We start from the raw sequence: 23,675 nt of genomic DNA on the forward strand, positions 1-23,675 counted from the left end.
AATGTAAATGTAAATGTCTGTTACAAGGGAAAGCCACACCAAGGCCGAGTTCCAAATGCCACCCTAATTCCCTAAACAGTGCACTACTTCTGAGCAGGGCTCATAGGGAAATAGGGTGCAATTTGGGACTCCGTAATGGTAAAATGACATGCACACTAGCGTGCTTATGTGGTGCAGGGAATCTCAGCCCCCCCAGAGTTGACTTATATAGAACTCCAGCATCCAACAGCAGCCATACCTTCTCCATCCAACAGCAGCCATACCTTCTCCATCCAACAGCAGCCATACCTTCTCCATCCAACAGCAGCCATACCTTCTTCATCTAACAGCAGCCATACCTTCTCCATCCAACAGCAGCCATACCTTCTCCATCCAACAGCAGCCATACCTTCTCCATCCAACAGCAGCCATACCTTCTCCATCTAACAGCAGCCATACCTTCTCCATCTAACAGCAGCCATACCTTCTCCATCTAACAGCAGCCATACCTTCTCCATCTAACAGCAGCCATACCTTCTCCATCCAACAGCAGCCATATCTTCTCCATCTAACAGCAGCCATAATTTCTCCATCTAACAGCAGCCATACCTTCTCCATCCAACAGCAGCCATACCTTCTCCATCCAACAGCAGCCATACCTTCTCCATCCAACAGCAGCCATACCTTCTCCATCCAACAGCAGCCATACCTTCTCCATCCAACAGCAGCCATACCTTCTCCATCCAACAGCAGCCATACCTTCTCCATCCAACAGCAGCCATACCTTCTCCATCCAACAGCAGCCATACCTTCTCCATCTAACAGCAGCCATACCTTCTCCATCTAACAGCAGCCATACCTTCTCCATCTAACAGCAGCCATACCTTCTCCATCTAACAGCAGCCATACCTTCTCCATCCAACAGCAGCCATACCTTCTCCATCCAACAGCAGCCATACCTTCTCCATCCAACAGCAGCCATACCTTCTCCATCCAACAGCAGCCATACCTTCTCCATTCAACAGCAGTCATACCTTCGCCATCCAACAGCAGCCATACCTTCTCCATCCAACAGCAGCCATACCTTCTCCATCCAACAGCAGCCATACCTTCTCCATCTAACAGCAGCCATACCTTCTCCATCTAACAGCAGCCATACCTTCTCCATCACCTGGAGGCTTTTGTACATTGTCTGACCTTTCGGTTTTTCATGCAGAAGCTCGGCTGACTAAGATCCTGTGTGTTTTATTTACATATGGCACATAAAGTTGAGATGTGCTTCTCCTGTGTCTCACAGCTTCGTTTGTGTCTCTGGGTCTCAGACTGGCTTAGTTTGGTTTACTGTTCTGTTTTGGCCACATGTCAAAGCCAAGCGTTCCTGGGAAGATCACGTTTGATCTTCTATTCGGTCGCCTTGTTTTTCTCACGCTCTGACGTCACTAGTTTTCCTCTGCATGTTTTGTTGTGCATCCCAAAGGGCACACTGTTCTCTACATAGTGCACTACTTTAGCCAGATCCCAATAGGTCCTAGACTAAAGTAGTGCACTATATAGGGAACGGGGTTCCATTTGAGAGGCATCCTGTCATCTCTAATGGCTAAGTGGGACTGAGGTACACAACGCCCTTGTGATAACCATCTCAGCTTGGCTCTAACCCTTCTCCTTGCCTCATCAAACCAAATGTTAATGGTCACATACACGTGGTTAGCAAATGTTATTGGTCACATACACATATCTATCAGATGGTATTGAGGGTGTAGAAAAATGCTTGTGTGTCTAGCTCCAACAGTGCAGTAGTATCTAACTAAATGCTTGTGTTTCTAGTTCCAACAGTGCAGTAGTATCTAACTAAATGCTTGTGTTTCTAGCTCCAACAGGTCAGTAATATCTAACTAAATGCTTGTGTTTCTAACTCCAACAGTGCAGTAATATCTAACGAAATGCTTGTGTTTCTAGCTCCAACAGTGCAGTAATATCTAACTAAATGCTTGTGTTTCTAGCTCCAACAGTAATATCTAACTAAATGCTAGTGTTTCTAGCTCCAACAGGTCAGTAATATCTAACTAAATGCTAGTGTTTCTAGCTCCAACAGGTCAGTAATATCTAACTAAATGCTTGTGTTTCTAGCTCCAACAGGTCAGTAATATCTAACTAAATGCTTGTGTTACCAACTCCAACAGTGCAGTAGTATCTAACTAAATGCTTGTGTTTCTAGCTCCAACAGTGCAGTAGTATCTAACTAAATGCTTGTGTTCCTAGCTCCAACAGTGCAGTAATATCTAACTAAATGCGTGTGTTTCTAGCTCCAACAGTGCAGTAGTATCTAACTAAATGCTTGTGTTCCTAGCTCCAACAGGTCAGTAATATCTAACTAAATGCTTGTGTTTCTAGCTTCAACAGTGCAGTAATATCTAACTAAATGCTTGTGTTTCTAGCTTCAACAGTGCAGTAATATCTAACTAAATGCTTGTGTTTCTAGCTCCAACAGTAATATCTAACTAAATGCTTGTGTTTCTAGCTCCAACAGTAATATCTAACTAAATGCTTGTGTTTCTAGCTCCAACAGGTCAGTAATATCTAACTAAATGCTTGTGTTTCTAGCTCCAACAGGTATCAGTAATATCTAACTAAATGCTTGTGTTTCTAGCTCCAACAGTAATATCTAACTAAATGCTTGTGTTTCTAGCTCCAACAGGTCAGTAATATCTAACTAAATGCTTGTGTTTCTAGCTCCAACAGGTCAGTAATATCTAACTAAATGCTTGTGTTCCTAGCTCCAACAGGTCAGTAATATCTAACTAAATGCTTGTGTTTCTAGCTCCAACAGTACAGTAATATCTAACTAAATGCTTGTGTTTCTAGCTTCAACAGTGCAGTAATATCTAACTAAATGCTTGGGTTTCTAGCTCCAACAGTGCAGTAATATCTAACTAAATGCTTGTGTTTCTAGCTCCAACAGTACAATAGTATCTAACTAAATGCTTGTGTTTCTAGCTCCAACAGTACAGTAACATCTAACTAAATGCTTGTGTTTCTAGCTCCAACAGGTCAGTAATATCTAACTAAATGCTTGTGTTTCTAGCTCCAACAGTACAGTAATATCTAACTAAATGCTTGTGTTTCTAGCTCCAACAGGTCAGTAGTATCTAACTAAATGCTTGTGTTTCTAGCTCCAACAGTACAGTAACATCTAACTAAATGCTTGTGTTTCTAGCTCCAACAGGTCAGTAATATCTAACTAAATGCTTGTGTTTCTAGCTCCAACAGGTCAGTAATATCTAACTAAATGCTTGTGTTCCTAGCTCCAACAGGTCAGTAATATCTAACTAAATGCTTGTGTTTCTAGCTCCAACAGTACAGTAATATCTAACTAAATGCTTGTGTTTCTAGCTTCAACAGTGCAGTAATATCTAACTAAATGCTTGTGTTTCTAGCTCCAACAGGTCAGTAATATCTAACTAAATGCTTGTGTTTCTAGCTCCAACAGTACAGTAGTATCTAACTAAATGCTTGTGTTTCTAGCTCCAAAAGTGCAGTAATATCTAACAATTTCACTTCATACACCCAATACACACAAATCTAAGTAAAAGAATGCAATTAAGAATATATAAATATATGGACAAGCAATGTCAGAGCGACATAGTATAGAATACAGTAGAATAGAATACAGTATGTACATATGGGATGAGTAATGTCAGAGCGGCATAGTATAGAATACAGTAGAATAGAATACAGTATGTACATATGGGATGAGTAATGTCAGAGCGGCATAGACTAAGATACAGTAGAATAGAATACAGTATGTACAGATGGGATGAGTAATGTCAGAGCGGCATAGACTAAGATACAGTAGAATAGAATACAGTATGTACATATGGGATGAGTAATGCAAGATACGGAAACACTATTAGTGAGTGGTCCATTTATTAAAGTGGACAGTGATTTCAAGTCTATCTATATAGGACAGCAGCCTCTAAGGTGCAGGGTTGAGAAACCGGGCGGTAGCTGGCTAGTTGGGGCTATTTAACACTCTGATGGTCTTGAGATAAACAGCTTCTATCAGGCTCGGGTGGATAATGTCCTTGATGATCTTTTTGAAATTCCTGTGACATCAGGTGCTGCAGGTGTCCTGGAGGGCAGGTAGTTTGCCCCCTGTGATGCGTTCGGGCAGACTGCACCACCTTCTGGAGAGCCCTGGGGTTGCGGGCGGTGCAGTTGCCGTACTAAGCGGTGATAAAGCCCGACAGGATGCTCTTGATGGTGCATCTGTAAAAGTGTGTGAGGGTTATAGGTGACAACCAAATCTCTTCAGCCTCCTGAGGTTGAAGAGAAGCTGTTGCGCCTTGTCTGAGTTAACCATTTCAGTTTGTCAGTGATGTGTACGCCGAGGAACTTGAAGCTTTCCACCTTCTCCACTGCGGTCCCATCGATGTGGATGGGGGGGGTGCTCCCTCGGCTGTTTCCTGAAGTCCACGATCATCTTTGTTTTGTTGATGTTGAGTGAGAGGTTATTTTCCTGACACCACACTCCCAGAGCCCTTAGCTCCTCCCTGTAGGCTTGTCATTGTTGGTAATCAAGTCTATTACTGTTGTGTCATCTGCAAACTTGATGATTGAGTTGGAGGCGTGCGTGGCCATGTTCACGCATCAATGAACAGGGAGTACAGGAGGGGGCTGAGTACGCACCCTTGTGGGGCCACAGTGTTGAGGATCAGCAAAGTGGAGGTGTTTCCTACCTTCACCATCTGGGGGCGGCCCATCAGGAAGTACAGCACCCAGTCGCACAGGGCAGGGTTCAGTCCCGGGGCCTCATTTACATTACATTTAAGTCATTTAGCAGACGCTCTTATCCAGAGCGACTTACAAATTGGTGCATTCACCTTATGACATCCAGTGGAACAGCCACTTTACAATAGTGCATCTAAATCTTTTAAGGGGGGGGGGGGCCTCGATCTAAATGATGAGCTTGGAGGGTACTATGGTGTTGAATGTTGAGCTGTAGTCAATCAACAGCATTCTTACATATGTATTCCTCTTGTCCACATGGGATATGGCAGTGTGATCGTGATTGGATCGTCTGTGGACATATTGGGGCGGTAAACAAATTGAAGTGGGTCTAGGTGGTGACAGGTAAGGTGGAGGTGGTATGATCCTTGACTAGTCTCTCAAAGCACTTCATGATGACAGAAGTTAGTGCTACGGGGCGATAGTCATTTCGTTCAGTTACTTTTGCTTCTTGGGTACAGGAACAATGGTGGACATCTTGAAGCATGTGGGGACAGCAGACTGGGATAGGGAGAGATTGAATATGTCCGTAAACACATCAGACAGCTGGTCTGCGCATGCACTGAGGAAGCGGATGGGATGCTTAAATGTCATACTCACATTGGCCATGGAGAAGGAGAGCCCACAGTCCTTGGTAGGGGGCCGCGTCGGTGGCACTGTTATCCTCAAAGCGGGCAAAGAAGGTGTTTAGTTTGTTTGAAAGCAAGACGTCGGTGCCCGCGACGTGGCTGGTTTTCCTTTTGTCGTCTGTGATCATCTGTAAACCCTGCCACATACGTCCCGTGTCTGAGCTGTTGAATTGAACTGTCTGTATACTGACGTTTTGTCTGTTTGATTGCCTTGCGGAGGGAATAACTACACTGTTTGTATTCAGCCATATCACCAGTCATCTTGCCATGGTTAAATGCGGTGGTTCGCCCTTTCAGTTTTGGACGAATGCCACCATCCATCCACGGTTTCTAGTTCGGGTAGGTTTTAATATTCACAATGGGTACAACATCTCCTAAACACTTCCTGATCAACTCAGTCACCGAGTCAGCGTATAGGTCCCAGTCCGAGTGATCAAAACTAACTTGAAGTGTGGATTCCGATTGGTCAGACCAGCGTTGGAATAGTCCTTTTACACGGGTATTCCATATCGATTCTCTGTCAGATTCCGTAATGTAATGGTCTATTAGGCTAAACGTGGAACTGCCAAGCACACAATCCCTTGGCCGACACGCAGACAGAACCATGAACAGACAGAGGGACTAGGGTTGGATTAAATTCAGACCACCCCCATCCCTCCCTCCCTCCCAATCATCCGTCCCTCCCTCTCCCCATCCCTCCATCCGTCCCAATCATCCGTCCTTCTCTCCCTCCATCCATCCCAATCATCCGTCCTTCTCTCCCTCCATCCATCCCAATCATCCATCCTTCCCTCCCTCCCTCCCTCTCCCCCATCCCTCCCTCCCTCCCAATCATCCGTCCCTCCCTCTTCCCATCCCTCCATCCGTCCCAATCATCCGTCCCTCCCTCTCCCCCATCCATCCCAATCATCCATCCTTCCCTCCCTCCCTCCCTCTCCCCCATCCCTCCATCCGTCCCAATCAACCGTCCTTCCCTCCCTCCCTCCCTCTCCCCCACCCCTCTATCCTTCCCAATCATCCCCCCCATCCCTGAGCCCTTACTATCACCCCTACACACATAACCTCTATTACCATTTTATAGCCAGCTAGAACACAGCTCCACTCCCTCAGACCCTATAGTCAGCTAGAACACAGCTCCACTCCCTCAGACCCTATAGTCAGCTACAACACAGCTCCACTCCCTCAGACCCTATAGCCAGCTAGAACATAGCTCCACTCCCTCAGACCCTATAGCCAGCTACAACACAGCTCCACTCCCTCAGACCCTATAGCCAGCTAGAACACAGCTCCACTCCCTCAGACCCTATAGCCAGCTACAACACAGCTCCACTCCCTCAGACCCTATAGCCAGCTAGAACACAGTTCCAGTTATTCCTGGAGAGAAAGGAGGGGAGGAAAGAGCCACTTACTTGCAGTCATCTGGCTCTTTGCAGTGTCCATGTTCTGTACTGCAGCCCTGCCGACAGATAGCTGGAGGAGAGAGGGAGGGAATGAGGGGTGGAGGAGGAGGGAGAGGGAGGGGTGGAGGAGGAGGGAGAGGGAGGGAGGGAAGGAGGGGTAGAGGAGGAGGGAGAGGGAGGGAGGGAGGGGGGGAGGAGGAGGGAGAGGGAGGGAGGGAGGGAAGGAGGGAATGAGTGGTGGAGGAGGAGGGAGAGGGAGAAGGAGGGAAGGAGGGGTGGAGTGATGGAAGGAGGGGTGGAGGAGGAGGGGGAGAGGGAGGGAGGGTGGAGTGATGGAAGGAGGGGTGGAGGAGGAGGGAGAGGGAGGGAAGGAGGGAAGGAGGGGTGGAGGAGGAGGGAGAGGGAGGGAGGGAAGGAGGGGGGAGGAGGAGGGAGAGGGAAGGAGGGGTGGAGGAGGAGGGAGAGAGGGAGGGAGAGGGAGGGAAGGAGGGGTAGAGGAGGAGGGAGAGGGAGGGAATGAGTGGTGGAGGAGGAGGGAGAGGGAGAGGAAGGGAAGGAGTGGTGGAGTGATGGAAGGAGGGGCGGAGGAGGAGGGAGAGGGAGGGAGGGGTGGAGGAGGAGGGAGAGGGAGGGAGGGAAGGAGGGGTAGAGGAGGAGGGAGAGGGAGGAAAGGAGGGGTGGAGGAGGAGGGAGAGGGAGGGAAGGAGTGGTGGAGTGATGGAAGGAGGGATGGAGGAGGAGGGAGAGGGAGGGAAGGAGGAGTGGAGGAGGAGGAGGAGAGGGAGGGAAGGAGTGGTGGAGTGATGGAAGGAGGGTGGAGGAGGAGGGAGAGGAGGAGTGGTGGAGTGATGGAGGGAGAGGGAGGAGGAGGGAGAGGGAGGGAAGGAGTGGTGGAGGAGGAGGGAGAGGGAGGGAGGGAAGGAGGGGTGGAGGAGGAGGGAGAGGGAGGGAAGGAGAGGAGGAGGGGGAGAGGGAGGGAGGGAAGGAGGGGTGAAGGAGGAGGGAGAGGGAGGGAAGGAGTGGTGGAGGAGGAGGGAGAGAAGGAGTGGTGGAATGATGGAAGGAGGGGTGGAGGAGGAGGGAGAGGGAGGGAAGGAGGTGTAGAGGGATAGAGGGAGGAGGAGGAGGGAGAGGGAGGGAAGGAGGGGTAGAGGGATAGAGGGAGGAGGAGGGAGAGGGAGGGAGGGAAGGAGTGATGGAGTGATGGAGGGCGAGGGAGAAGGAGGGAAGGAGGGGTAGAGGGATAGAGGGACGAGGAGGGAGAGGGAGGAGGGGGAGGGAAGGAGGGGTGGAGGGAGAGGGAGGAGGAGGACGGAGGAGGAGGGAAGGAGGGGTGGAGGGATAGAGGAGGAGGAGGAGGAGGAGGAGGAGGAGGAGGAGGAGGAGGAGGAGGAGGAGGAGGAGGAGGAGGAGGAGGGAGGGAAGGAGCGGTGGGGGGATAGAGGGAGGAGGAGGGAGAGGGAGGAGGGAGAGAAGGAGGGGATAGAGGGAGGAGGAGGGAGATGTGGGAGAGGGAGAGGGAGGAGGAGGGAGGGAGGAGGGAAGGAGGGGTGGAGGGATGAAGGGATGAGGAGGGAGAGTTGGAGAAGGGAAGGTGTTGGAGGGGAGGAGGATGTGGCGTGGGGGTAAGGGACAGGAACAAAGCCTAAATTAGCACAAACGTCAATAAATACCTGTTGGCAGTATTAAGTGACGTTTGTTGGCAGTTCGGCACCTAATGTGCACCTTGCCTGTGTGACAACTCACACACGCAAGTACAAAAGGGAGGAAGTTAATCAGCAACCTGAACATCCATCCTAGTGTTTTCATAGCCTTGTATTCCCCTTTCTCCAACATTGAAATAATCCGTACCATCATCATTCTATAGCCTCCAGGCACACAGACAAACTGTCCATGTTAATCTTCCTCTCTCCGTCTCTTTATCCATTTAACCAGAAGAAGACCATTTTAGGGTAAAACTTTCCAGGAAGGGATCACAAGAGGTCAGCAGGAAGTAGTCCGTGTTTACATACGTGTGTTACATTCTAGTCCAGACCAGCCCTCCAGACAGGTCTTGTTCCCGTTGTAGTCGCAGGTGTAGTGTCCGAAGAACTCGTCTCGGGGTCGGCAGAACTTGTTGCATCCGAAGCCGTAGTAGTGCTCGTCACAGCTGACCCGGATCTGATAGTCAAACTGACCAATAGGACCGTTGTGGCTGAGCTTCTGCCACTGATGGCTGGGGTTGATCATCCCAGAGTGGGACGCCTTCTCAATCACCTGACCATCACCACCTAACGGGTCATAGATATACAACCAGTTAGAATATATAGTTAACAGGTTACTATCCTTATGAGAAAGACAGAATCACTGTTAAAAAGACTGTTAAATGCACGTCTGAGCATGTAGAGTACCCCAGTATGAGTCATAATACCCAGAAAATATTACCCATGATTACCAGAAAAGAATACCCATAATACCCATCAAATAATACCCATAATACCCATAATACCTAGAAAATATTACCCATAATGCCCATAAAAGATTACCCATAATACCCCGAAAATAATACCCATAATACCCATCAAATAATACCCATAATACCCATAATACCTAGAAAATAATACCCATAATACCCATAATACCCATCAAATAATACCCATAAAATACCCATAATACCTAGAAAATAATACCCATAATACCCATAATACCCATCAAATAATACCCATAAAATACCCATAATACCTAGAAAATAATACCCATAATGCCCATAAAAGATTACCCATAATACCCAGAAAATAATACCAATAATACCCATCAAATAATACCCATAATACCCAGAAAATAATACCCATAATACCCATAATACCTAGAAAATATTACCCATAATGCCCATAAAAGATTACCCATAATACCCCGAAAATAATACCCATAATACCCATCAAATAATACCCATAATACCCATAATACCTAGAAAATAATACCCATAATACCCATAATACCCATCAAATAATACCCATAAAATACCCATAATACCTAGAAAATAATACCCATAATGCCCATAAAAGATTACCCATAATACCCAGAAAATAATACCAATAATACCCATCAAATAATACCCATAATACCCAGAAAATAATACCCATAATACCTAGAAAATAATACCCATAATACCTAGAAAATAATACCCATAATACCCATAATACCCATCAAATAATACCCATAAAATACCCATAATACCCATAATACCCATCAAATAATACCCATAAAATACCCATAATACCTAGAAAATATTACCCATAATGCCCATAAAAGATTACCCATAATACCCATCAAATAATACCCATAATACCCAGAAAATAATACCCATAATACCCAGAATATAATACCCATCAAATAATACCCGTCAAATAATACCCATAATACCCAGAAAATATTACCCATAATACCCATCAAATAATACCCATAATACCCAGAAAATAATACCCATCAAATAATACCCGTCAAATAATACCCATAATACCCAGAAAATATTACCCATAATACCCAGAAAATAATACCCATAATACCCAGAAAATATTACCCATAATACCCAGAAAATAATACCCATCAAATTATACCCAGAAAATATTACCCATAATACCCAGAAAATAATACCCATAATACCCAGAAAATAATACCCAGAAAATAATACCCATAATACCCATAATACCCAGAAAATATTACCCATAATACCCAGAAAATAATACCCATAATACCCAGAAAATATTACCCATAATACCCAGAAAATAATACCCAACAAATTATACCCAGAAAATATTACCCATAATACCCAGAAAATAATACCCATAATACCCAGAAAATAATACCCATCAAATAATACCCATAATACCCATAATACCCAGAAAATAATACCCATAATACCCAGAATATAATACCCTGAAAAGAATACCCATAATACCCATCAACTAATACCCATCAAATAATACCCAGAAAATACCCATCAAATAATACCCACAATACCCATAAAATATTACCCATAATACCCATAATACCCATAAAATAACACCCATAAAATAATACCCCATAATACCCAGAAAATAGCCATCAAATAATACCCATAAAATTATAGCCATAAAAAATACCCTGAAAATAATACCAATAACATAGTGCCCATAATACCCAGAAAATACCCAGAAAATACCCAGAAAATACCCAGAAAATAATACCCAGAATACAATACCCAGAAAATAATACCCATCAAATAATACCCATAAAATAATACCCATAACATAGTGCCCATAATACCCAGAAAATACCCAGAAAATACCCAGAAAATAATACCAAGACAATTATACCCAGAATACAATCCCCAGAAAATAATACCCATAAAATAATACCCATAAAATAATACCCATAAAATAATACCCATAAAAGAATACCCATAAAAGAATACCCATAAAATAATACCCATAAAATAATACCCATAAAATAATACCCATACAATAATACCCATACAATAATACCCTTAATACCCAGAAAATAATACCCATAATGCCCAATGGGACTCGGGATCTCGTCACGGTATTTCTGTGCATTCCAATTGCCATCAATAAAATGCATTTGTGTTTGTTGTCCGTAGCTTATGCCTACTCATACCAGACCTTTTAAAAACACATTTCATGCAAGTCTACTACACTTTATATGACCGGAGACATTAACAGAATCTGTCCATGCAACTTATGTGAATTGTTAAGAAAATGTTTACTTCTGAACTTATTTATGCTTGCCATTACAAAGGGGTTAAATAGTTATTGACTAAAGATGTTTCCGCTTGTCATTTTTTATTAATTAGAGAAACAAATTAAAAACATAATTGCAATTTCACATTACGCGGTTTGTAGGAACAAAATCTCTATTTCACATTACGCAGTTTGTAGGAACAAAATCTCTATTTCACATTACGCAGTTTGTAACAAAATCTCTATTTCACATTACGCAGTTTGTAACAAAATCTCTTGAATCATTTAAAATTCAGGCTGTAACATTTCACAGGAAACTCACTGGGGCTTTAAAATAGAAACATCAAATAGACAGAGAGGAAACATCTAGGAGAAAACAGATTGGCTGAATCCCCAATCACCCTAATCCTTCTAGGAGAAAACAGATTGGCTGAATCCCCAATCACCCTAATCCTTCTAGGAGAAAACAGATTGGCTGAATCCCCAATCACCCTAATCCTTCTAGGAGAAAACAGATTGGCTGAATCCCCAATCACCCTAATCCTTCTAGGAGAAAACAGATTGGCTGAATCCCCAATCACCCTAATCCTTCTAGGAGAAAACAGATTGGCTGAATCCCCAATCACCCTAATCCTTCTAGGAGAAAACAGATTGGCTGAATCCCCAATCACCCTAATCCTTCTAGGAGAAAACAGATTGGCTGGATCCCCAATCACCCTAATCCTTCTAGGAGAAAACAGATTGGCTGGATCCCCAATCACCCTAATCCTTCTAGGAGAAAACAGATTGGCTGGATCCCCAATCACCCTAATCCTTCTAGGAGAAAACAGATTGGCTGAATCCCCAATCACCCTAATCCTTCTAGGAGAAAACAGATTGGCTGAATCCCCAATCACCCTAGTCCTTCTAGGAGAAAACAGATTGGCTGAATCCCCAATCACCCTAATCCTTCTAGGAGAAAACAGATTGGCTGAATCCCCAATCACCCTAATCCTTCTAGGAGAAAACAGATTGGCTGAATCCCCAATCACCCTAATCCTTCTAGGAGAAAACAGATTTGGGATTCAACCAATCCCCCTCTTCCTTCGCCCCTCCATTTGCACTAGTGTCACAAAACTGAAAATTACCGAGCTAATTAAATCCTCCGATAGCCACTTCAACCAAGCCAGCAAGACTGCAGGCTCCACAGCTAAATGGTATACAAAACACACCAAGACGTAACACTTCAGAAATGAAATGTCAGAGGTTTAGGCATCAATGTGGAGGCTATATACAGGGTGTTATGGTACAGAGTCAATGTGGAGGCTATATACAGGGGGGTACCGGTACAGAGTCAATGTGGAGGCTATATACAGGGGGGTACCGGTACAGAGTCAATGTGGAGGCTATATACAGGGGGTACCGGTACAGAGTCAATGTGGAGGCTATATACAGTGGGGTACCGGTACAGAGTCAATGTGGAGGCTATATACAGGGGGGTACCGGTACAGAGTCAATGTGGAGGCTATATAGAGGGGGGTACCGGTACAGAGTCAATGTGGAGGCTATATACAGGGGGTACCGGGTACTGAGTCAATGTGGAGGCTATATACAGGGGGTACCAGTACAGAGTCAATGTGGAGGCTATATACAGGGGGTACCGGTACAGAGTCAATGTGGAGGCTATATACAGGGGGGTACCGGTACAGAGTCAATGTGGAGGCTATATACAGGGTATTACGGTACAGTGTCAATGTGGAGGCTATATTCAGGGGGTACCGGTACTGAGTCAATGTGGAGGCTATATACAGGGGGTACCGGTACAGAGTCAATGTGGAGGCTATATACAGGGGGTACCGGTACAGAGTCAATGTGGAGGCTATATACAGGGGGTACCGGGTACAGAGTCAATGTGGAGGCTATATACAGGGGGTACCGGTAATAAGTCAATGTGGAGGCTATATACAGGGGGTACCGGTAATAAGTCAATATGGAGGCTATATACAGGGGGTACCGGTACAGAGTCAATGTGGAGTCTATATATACAGGGGGTACCGGTACAGAGTCAATGTGGAGTCTATATATACAGGGGGTACCGGTACAGAGTCAATGTGGAGGCTATATACAGGGGGTACCGGTACAGAGTCAATGTGGAGGCTATATACAGGGGGTGCTGGTACAGAGTCAATGTGGAGGCTATATTCAGGGGGTACCGGTACTGAGTCAATGTGGAGGCTATATACAGGGGGTACCAGTACAGAGTCAATGTGGAGGCTATATACAGGGGGTACCGGTACAGAGTCAATGTGGAGGCTATATACAGGGGGTGCTGGTACAGAGTCAATGTGGAGGCTATATACAGGGGGTACCGGGTACTGAGTCAATGTGGAGGCTATATACAGGGGGTACCAGTACAGAGTCAATGTGGAGGCTATATACAGGGGGTACCGGTACAGAGTCAATGTGGAGGCTATATACAGGGGGTACCAGTACAGAGTCAATGTGGAGGCTATATACAGGGGGTGCCGGTACAGAGTCAATGTGGAGGCTATATACAGGGGGTACCAGTACAGAGTCAATGTGGAGGCTATATACAGGGGGTACCAGTACAGAGTCAATGTGGAGGCTATATACAGGGGGTACCGGTACAGAGTCAATGTGGAGGCTATATACAGGGGGTACCGGTACAGAGTCAATGTGGAGGCTATATACAGGGGTACCGGTACAGAGTCAATGTGGAGGCTATATACAGGGGGTACCGGTACAGAGTCAATGTGGAGGCTATATACAGGGGGTACCGGTACAGAGTCAATGTGGAGGCTATATACAGGGGGTACCAGTACAGAGTCAATGTGGAGGCTATATACAGGGGGTGCCGGTACAGAGTCAATGTGGAGGCTATATACAGGGGGTACCAGTACAGAGTCAATGTGGAGGCTATATACAGGGGGTACCAGTACAGAGTCAATGTGGAGGCTATATACAGGGGTACCGGTACAGAGTCAATGTGGAGGCTATATACAGGGGGTACCGGTACAGAGTCAATGTGGAGGCTATATACAGGGGGTACCAGTACAGAGTCAATGTGGAGGCTATATACAGGGGGTACCAGTACAGAGTCAATGTGGAGGCTATATACAGGGGGTACCGGTACAGAGTCAATGTGGAGGCTATATACAGGGGGTACCGGTACAGAGTCAATGTGGAGGCTATATACAGGGGGTACCGGTACAGAGTCAATGTGGATGCTATATACAGGGGGTACCGGTACAGAGTCAATGTGGAGGCTATATACAGGGGGTACCGGTACAGAGTCAATGTGCGGGGGCACCATTGTCGAGGTAATAATAGAGTTATTAAAGTGACTATGCATAGATAATAACAGAGAGTAGCAGTAGCATAGAAGAGGGAGGGGGGCAATGCAAATAGTCTGAGTGGCCATTTGATTAGATATTCAGGAGCCTTATGGCTTGGGGGGTAGAAGCTATTTAGAAGCCTCTTGGACCTAGAATTGACGCTCCGGTACCACTTGCCACGTGGCAGCAGAGAGAACAGTCTATGACTGGGGTGGCTGGAGTCAATTATTAGGGCCTTCCTCTGACACCGCCTGGTGTCAAAATAGTTGAAGTGTACCTATCATGAAAATTACAGGCCTCTCTCATCTTTTTAAGTGGGAGAACTTGCACAATTGTTGGCTGACTAAATACCTTTTTGCCCCACTGTACATATTTATACACATATATACAACATACCACCATGCATACTTCCTGACTGGGGACCCTCCCACTGCCTGCCTGGGGACCCTCCCACTGCCTGACTGGGGACCCTCCCTCCCCCTGACTGGGGACCCTCCCACTGCCTGCCTGGGGACCCTCCCACTGCCTGCCTCTCTCCCCATGACTGGGGACCCTCCCTCCCTCCCCCTGACTGGGGACCCTCCCACTGCCTGACTGGGGACCTTCCCACTGCCTGACTGGGGACCCTCCCACTGCCTGACTGGGGACCCTCCCACTGCCTGACTGGGGACCCTCCCACTGCCTGACTGGGGACCCTCCCACTGCCTGACTGGGGACCCTCCCACTGCCTGACTGGGGACCCTCCCACTGCCTGCCTCTCTCCCCCTGACTGGGGACCCTCCCACTGCCTGGGGACACTCCCACAGCCTGACTGGGGACCCTCCCACAGCCTGCCTGGGGACCCTCCCACTGCCTGACTGGGGACCCTCCCTCCCACTGCCTGACTGGGGACCCTCCCACTGCCTGACTGGGGACCCTCCCACTGCCTGACTGGGGACCCTCCCACTGCCTGACTGGGGACCCTCCCACTGCCTGACTGGGGACCCTCCCACTGCCTGACTGGGGACCCTCCCACTGCCTGACTGGGGACCCTCCCACTGCCTGACTGGGGACCCTCCCACTGCCTGACTGGGGACCCTCCCTCCCACTTCCTGACTGGGGACCCTCCCACTGCCTGCCTGGGGACCCTCCCACTGCCTGACTGGGGACCCTCCCTCCCACTGCCTGCCTCTCTCCCCCTGACTGGGGACCCTCCCACTGCCTGACTGGGGACCCTCCCACTGCCTGCTTCTCTCCCCCTGACTGGGGACCCTCCCACTGCCTGACTGGGGACACTCCTACAGCCTGACTGGGGACCCTCCCACAGCCTGACTGGGGACCCTCCCACTGCCTGACTGGGGACCCTCCCTCCCACTGCCTGCCTCTCTCCCCCTGACTGGGGACCCTCCCACTGCCTGACTGGGGACCCTCCCACTGCCTGACTGGGGACCCTCCCACTGCCTGCCTCTCTCCCCCTGACTGGGGACCCTCCCACTGCCTGACTGGGGACCCTCCCTCCCACTGCCTGACTGGGGACCCTCCCTCCCACTTCCTGACTGGGGACCCTCCCACTGCCTGACTGGGGACCCTCCCACTGCCTGACTGGGGACCCTCCCACTGCCTGCCTCTCACCCCCTGACTGGGGACCCTCCCTCCCACTGCCTGACTGGGGACCCTCCCACTGCCTGACTGGGGACCCTCCCACTGCCTGACTGGGGACCCTCCCACTGCCTGACTGGGGACCCTCCCACTGCCTGACTGGGGACCCTCCCACTGCCTGACTGGGGACCCTCCCACTGCCTGACTGGGGACCCTCCCTCCCACTGCCTGACTGGGGACCCTCCCACTGCCTGACTGGGGACCCTCCTTCCCACTGCCTGACTGGGGACCCTCCCACTGCCTGACTGGGGACCCTCCCTCCCACTTCCTGACTGGGGACCCTCCCTCCCACTTCCTGACTGGGGACCCTCCCTCCCACTGCCTGACTGGGGACCCTCCCTCCCACTGCCTGACTGGGGACCCTCCCACTGCCTGACTGGGGACCCTCCTTCCCACTGCCTGACTGGGGACCCTCCCACTGCCTGACTGGGGACCCTCCCTCCCACTTCCTGACTGGGGACCCTCCCTCCCACTTCCTGACTGGGGACCCTCCCTCCCACTTCCTGACTGGGGACCCTCCCTCCCACTTCCTGACTGGGGACCCTCCCACTGCCTGACTGGGGACCCTCCCTCCCACTGCCTGCCTCTCACCCCCTGACTGGGGACCCTCCCACTGCCTGACTGGGGACACTCCCACAGCCTGACTGGGGACCCTCCCACTGCCTGACTGGGGACCCTCCCTCCCACTGCCTGACTGGGGACCCTCCCACTTCCTGACTGGGGACCCTCCCACTGCCTGACTGGGGACACTCCCACAGCCTGACTGGGGACCCTCCCACTTCCTGACTGGGGACCCTCCCACTGCCTGACTGGGGACCCTCCCACAGCCTGACTGGGGACCCTCCCACTTCCTGACTGGGGACCCTCCCACTGCCTGACTGGGGACACTCCCACAGCCTGACTGGGGACCCTCCCACTTCCTGACTGGGGAACCTCCCTCCCACTGCCTGACTGGGGACCCTCCCACTGCCTTTTTTTAAAAAACCTTTATTTAACTAGGCAAGTCAGTTAAGAAAAAAATATTATTTTCAATGACGGCCTGGGAACAGTGGGGTAACTGCCTGTTCAGGGGCAGAACGACAGATGTGTGCCTTGTCAGCTCGCAGGTTTGAACTTGCAACCTTCCGGTTACGAGACCAACGTTCTAACCACTAGGCTACCCTGCCTCCCCCCCCTGACTGGGGACCCTCCCACTGCCTGCCTCCCCCACCCCCCCGACTGGGGACAAAGCCACACTCTCCACAGCCACCAGTAATTACAGAGTGAGACTGACACCAGAAACCACAGTCACATCCAGCCAGGACTCCTGCCAACCAACACTCAGCACTTTCTCCAACTTCACTCACTGTATTCTGTCCTTCTCATACACAGGCCACTCTCCCACACAGACACACTCGTTTGTACACACAGGCTACAAACAAGACACGTCAAGAGATAAGTCACACACACAGAGAGAAACATCTATAAAGTCAAGTATTTACACATATATCTACCTATCTATCTACATGTATCTACCGGGCAAATCCTTGGTAACGGAATTACAGTGTCAGATTTTTCACTTTAAAATGTATACACAGACTGACCCAGAGAGAGACAGACATACACACACAAACACTAGTATTTTAGATATGTAGTCGTGTAATGTTGTATTGTAGTGGTGTAGTGTTGTATTGTAGTGGTGTAATGTTGTATTATAGTGGTGTAATGTTGTATTGTAGTGGTGTAATGTTGTATTGTAGTTATGTAGTGGTATAATGTTGTATTGTAGTGGTGTAATGTTGTATTGTAGTGGTGTAATGTTGTATTATAGTGGTGTAATGTTGCATTGTAGTGGTATAATGTTGTATTGTAGTGGTGTAATGTTGTATTGTAGTGGTGTAATGTTGTATTATAGTGGTGTAATGTTGTATTGTAGTGGTGTAATGTTGTATTATAGTGGTGTAATGTTGTATTGTAGTGGTATAATGTTGTATTGTAGTGGTGTAATGTTGTATTGTAGTGGTGTAATGTTCTATTATAGTGGTGTAATGTTGTATTGTAGTGGTGTAATGTTGTATTGTAGTGGTGTAATGTTCTATTATAGTGGTGTAATGTTGTATTGTAGTGGTGTAATGTTGTATTGTAGTGGTGTAATGTTGTATTGTAGTGGTGTAATGTTGTATTGTAGTGGTGTCATGTTGTATTGTAGTGGTGTAATGTTGTATTGTAGTGGTGTAATGTTGTATTGTAGTGGTGTAATGTTGTATTGTAGTGGTGTAATGTTGTATTGTAGTGGTGTAATGTTGTATTGTAGTGGTGTGATGTTGTATTGTAGTGGTGTCATGTTGTATTGTAGTGGTGTAATGTTATATTGTAGTGGTGTAATGTTGTATTGTAGTGGTGTAATGTTGTATTGTAGTGGTGTAATGTTGTATTGTAGTGGTGTAATGTTGTATTGTAGTGGTGTAATGTTATATTGTAGTGGTGTAATGTTGTATTGTAGTGGTGTAATGTTGTATTGTAGTGGTGTAATGTTGTATTGTAGTGGTGTAATGTTATATTGTAGATATGTGGTGGTGTAATGTTGCATTGTAGTGGTGTGATGTTGTATTGTAGTGGTGTAATGTTGTATTGTAGTGGTGTAATGTTGTATTGTAGTGGTGTAATGTTGTATTGTAGTGGTGTAATGTTGTATTGTAGTGGTGTAATGTTGTATTGTAGTGGTGTAATGTTGTATTGTAGTTATGTAATGTTGTATTGTAGTTATGTAGTGGTATAATGTTGTATTATAGTGGTGTGATGTTGTATTGTAGTGGTGTAATGTTGTATTGTAGTGGTGTAATGTTGTATTGTAGTGGTGTAATGTTGTATTGTAGTTATGTAGTGGTGTAATGTTGTATTGTAGTTATGTAGTGGTGTAATGTTGTATTGTAGTGGTGTAATGTTGTATTGTAGTTATGTAGTGGTGTAATGTTGTATTGTAGTGGTGTAATGTTGTATTGTAGTGGTGTGATGTTGTATTGTAGTGGTGTAATGTTGTATTGTAGTGGTGTAATGTTGTAATGTTGTATTATAGTTGTGTGATGTTGTATTGTAGTGGTGTAATGTTGTATTGTAGTGGTGTAATGTTGTATTGTAGTTATGTAGTGGTGTAATGTTGTATTGTAGTGGTGTAATGTTGTATTGTAGTGGTGTGATGTTGTATTGTAGTGGTGTAATGTTGTATTGTAGTGGTGTAATGTTGTAATGTTGTATTATAGTTGTGTGATGTTGTATTGTAGTGGTGTGATGTTGTATTGTAGTGGTGTAATGTTGTATTGTAGTGGTGTAATGTTGTAATGTTGTATTATAGTTGTGTGATGTTGTATTGTAGTGGTATAATGTTGTATTGTAGTGGTGTAATGTTATATTGTAGTGGTGTAATGTTGTATTGTAGTGGTGTAATGTTGTATTGTAGTGGTGTAATGTTGTATTGTAGTGGTGTAATGTTATATTGTAGTGGTGTGATGTTGTATTGTAGTGGTGTAATGTTGTATTGTAGTGGTGTAATGTTGTATTGTAGTGGTGTAATGTTATATTGTAGTGGTGTGATGTTGTATTGTAGTGGTGTAATGTTATATTGTAGTGGTGTAATGTTATATTGTAGTGGTGTGATGTTGTATTGTAGTGGTGTAATGTTGTATTGTAGTGGTGTGTTGTTGTATTGTAGTGGTGCGATGTTGTATTGTAGTGGTGTAGTGGTGTAATGTTGTATTGTAGTGGTGTAATGTTGTATTGTAGTGGTGTGTTGTTGTATTGTAGTGGTGCGATGTTGTATTGTAGTGGTGTAGTGGTGTAATGTTATATTGTAGTGGTGTGATGTTGTATTGTAGTGGTGTAATGTTGTATTGTAGTGGTGTGTTGTTGTATTGTAGTGGTGTAGTGGTGTAATGTTGTATTGTAGTGGTGTAATGTTGTATTGTAGTGGTGTAATGTTGTATTGTAGTGGTGTAATGTTGTATTGTAGTGGTGTAGTGGTGTAATGTTGTATTGTAGTGGTGTAATGTTGTATTGTAGTGGTGTGTTGTTGTATTGTAGTGGTGTGTTGTTGTATTGTAGTGGTGTAATGTTGTATTGTAGTGGTGTAATGTTGTATTGTAGTGGTGTAATGTTGTATTGTAGTGGTGTAATGTTGTATTGTAGTGGTGTAATGGTGTAATGTTGTATTGTAGTGGTGTAATGTTGTATTGTAGTGGTGTAGTGGTGTAATGTTGTATTGTAGTGGTGTAGTGGTATAATGTTGTATTGTAGTGGTGTGATGTTGTATTGTAGTGGTGTAATGTTATATTGTAGTGGTGTAATGTTGTATTGTAGTGGTGTAATGTTGTATTGTAGTGGTGTGTTGTTGTATTGTAGTGGTGTGTTGTTGTATTGTAGTGGTGTGATGTCGTATTGTAGATATGTAGTGGTGTAATGTTGTATTGTAGCTGGCCAACACAGCCAACACACCTTCTCTAGCTGGGGTCAGGGATCATCAGAATGCTGCTAACATAACCTTTCACCTCCAACCAATGAAACCAGCAGGTATCCACCAGAACCACAGCATAGCCTAACAGCGACAGACACTTTAAAATGTGGGATTATGATGTTGACACTTTGCTTTTAATGCCAACTCGTGACCTCACAGGATCCAACCCAACACTGTAATGTCTCACACAATTTCCAACTCAGTCAACATGGTGCTACATAACAGTGCCATGATAAAATGTAGACAGGTTGATCTGAAACGTAAACCAACACACAAACACTACTGCACAATCTCATACACTGTACCGTGTTGGGGATTATACCGTGTTGGGGATTATACCGTGTTGGGGATTATACCGAGGTGGGGATTATACCGTGTTGGGGATTATACCGTGTTGGGGATTATACCGTGTTGGGGATTATACCGTGTTGGGGATTATACCGTGTTGGGGATTACACCGTGTTGGGGATTATACCGTGTTGGGGATTACACCGTGTTGGGGATTACACCGTGTTGGGGATTACACCGTGTTGGGGATTATACCGTGTTGGGGATTATACCGTGTTGGGGATTATACCGTGTTGGGGATTATACCGAGGTGGGGATTATACCGAGGTGGGGATTATACCGTGTTGGGGATTATACCGTGTTGGGGATTATACCGTGTTGGGGATTATACCGTGTTGGGGATTATACCGTGTTGGGGATTATACCGTGTTGGGGATTATACCGTGTTGGGGATTATACCGTGTTGGGGATTATACCGTGTTGGGGATTATACCGTGTTGGGGATTACACCGTGTTGGGGATTATACCGTGTTGGGGATTATACCGTGTTGGGGATTATACCGTGTTGGGGATAATACCGTGTTGGGGATTATACCGTGTTGGGGATTACACCGTGTTGGGGATTACACCGTGTTGGGGATTACACCGTGTTGGGGATTACACCGTGTTGGGGATTATACCGTGTTGGGGATTATACCGTGTTGGGGATTATACCGTGTTGGGGATTATACCGTGTTGGGGATTATACCGTGTTGGGGATTATACCGAGGTGGGGATTATACCGTGTTGGGGATTATACCGTGTTGGGGATTATACCGTGTTGGGGATTATACCGTGTTGGGGATTATACCGTGTTGGGGATTATACCGTGTTGGGGATTATACCGTGTTGGGGATTATACCGTGTTGGGGATTATACCGTGTTGGGGATTATACCGTGTTGGGGATTATACCGTGTTGGGGATTATACCGAGGTGGGGATTACACCGTGTTGGGGATTATACCGTGTTGGGGATTATACCGTGTTGGGGATTATACCGAGGTGGGGATTACACCGTGTTGGGGATTATACCGAGGTGGGGATTATACCGTGTTGGGGATTATACCGAGGTGGGGATTATACCGTATAGCGGGGTATTGTGAACACCATTGAAACTTTCTTTGAAACGTTTAAATAAATTGTAATATTTGAAGCTACCTTTTAAGTTAATACCTGCAGTCAATTTATGCAATTACGTCTGGAGATGAAGCAGACTGCGTTCTTCATTTCAGCCGTCACATTATTTTACATGATGAAGTTTACCGTATTTTCCCAGAACAGTTGAGCCTGTCACGTGTTGGTTTGTAAATAACAACATGAGAAAAAGGAAGCAGCTGAGCTCAGCTGTGTCTTTGGTTTGCTAGTAATCTCAGTAACTGGCTGAATGAATAAAGAGACTGGGCATCATATAGTGTCAGATTTCTGCCGTGTTTGAGAAGGGTTTTGGATGAGTAATCTGTACAGCTGCCACTGCCATTTAGATTTACCTCTCCTCGGCCCCTCAGTCTGCTCTTCTCCGAGCAGACAGGGCAGGCCGTTTCCCTAGCGACCCCATACAGTGTTCACCATAGGGAACCTATTCAATTCCTAGAGGAGCTATGTCATTAACACTAAAAGTTCCAGAATGGGCTGAAAATGGCAGCCATCTTGGTCAGGGAGAAATCCAAACCAGTCTAATGTGAATGACTGGTAGTAGAGGGATTTCCCTCCATAAAGTAAAACCTAGATAATAATATTATTATTCCTTTATGGAGTAAAATAAAAGGAATGTGATATCAGAAATTGTGAAATAAAATTGTACTATACACTGACCTTAGCTGATAGGCCAGGTAGCAAAACAGACATATTCCTGCATTGGAGCCAGGTCAGCATCCCCCCCGCCCCCAACACACCCACAGAGCTACTCATCCCCCCAACACACCCACAGAGCTACTCATTCCCCCCAACACACCCACAGAGCTACTCATTCCCCCCCAACACACCCACAGAGCTACTCATTCCCCCCCCCCAACACCCACAGAGCTACTCATCCCCCCCAACACACCCACAGAGCCACTCATCCCCCCCAACACACCCACAGAGCCACTCATCCCCTCCCCCAACACACCCACAGAGCCACTCATCCCCCCCAACACACCCACAGAGCCACTCATCCCCCCAACACACCCACAGAGCCACCATCCCCCCAACACACCCACAGAGCCACTCATCCCCCAACACACCCACAGAGCCACTCCCCCTCCCCCAACACACCCACAGAGCCACTCATCCCCCAACACACCCACAGAGCCACTCATCCCCCCCCAACACACCCACTCATCCCCCAACACACCCACAGAGCTACTCATCCCCCCACCCACAGAGCCACTCATCCCCCC

General features: G+C 46.6%; 1 protein-coding gene and 1 long non-coding RNA gene across 15 annotated transcripts in view; both read right to left on the reverse strand.

Moving 5' to 3' along the window:
* LOC127911283 (protein jagged-1b-like) overlaps positions 1-23,675 on the reverse strand; it is a 251,790-nt gene that overhangs the window by 192,781 nt on the left and 35,334 nt on the right. For all 9 annotated transcript variants that reach the window (XR_008077703.1, XR_008077707.1, XR_008077702.1 and 6 more), the window contains exons 4-5: positions 8,806-9,063; positions 6,803-6,863 (exon numbers count right to left, since the gene is read on the reverse strand). Coding sequence is in view for 2 of the 9 variants with exons in the window: in XM_052477450.1 (XP_052333410.1) it covers positions 6,803-6,863; positions 8,806-9,063 (319 nt within the window). In the remaining 7 variants the exon portion in view is untranslated. The remainder of the gene's footprint in view (positions 1-6,802; positions 6,864-8,805; positions 9,064-23,675) is intronic.
* LOC127911286 (uncharacterized) lies at positions 103-1,064 on the reverse strand. Of its 6 annotated transcripts, none has more exons than XR_008077719.1 (3): positions 589-1,064; positions 339-463; positions 103-288 (listed from the first exon to the last, which is right to left on the reverse strand). It is a non-coding gene; the product is annotated as an uncharacterized LOC127911286 (long non-coding RNA). The 6 variants fall into 6 exon arrangements; XR_008077716.1 differs by having other exon boundaries at positions 339-488; XR_008077720.1 differs by lacking the exon at positions 339-463 and adding an exon at positions 464-513 and having other exon boundaries at positions 103-313.

Source organism: Oncorhynchus keta, chromosome 24, assembly GCF_023373465.1.
Source record: "Oncorhynchus keta strain PuntledgeMale-10-30-2019 chromosome 24, Oket_V2, whole genome shotgun sequence".
Lineage (NCBI taxonomy): Eukaryota > Metazoa > Chordata > Actinopteri > Salmoniformes > Salmonidae > Oncorhynchus > Oncorhynchus keta.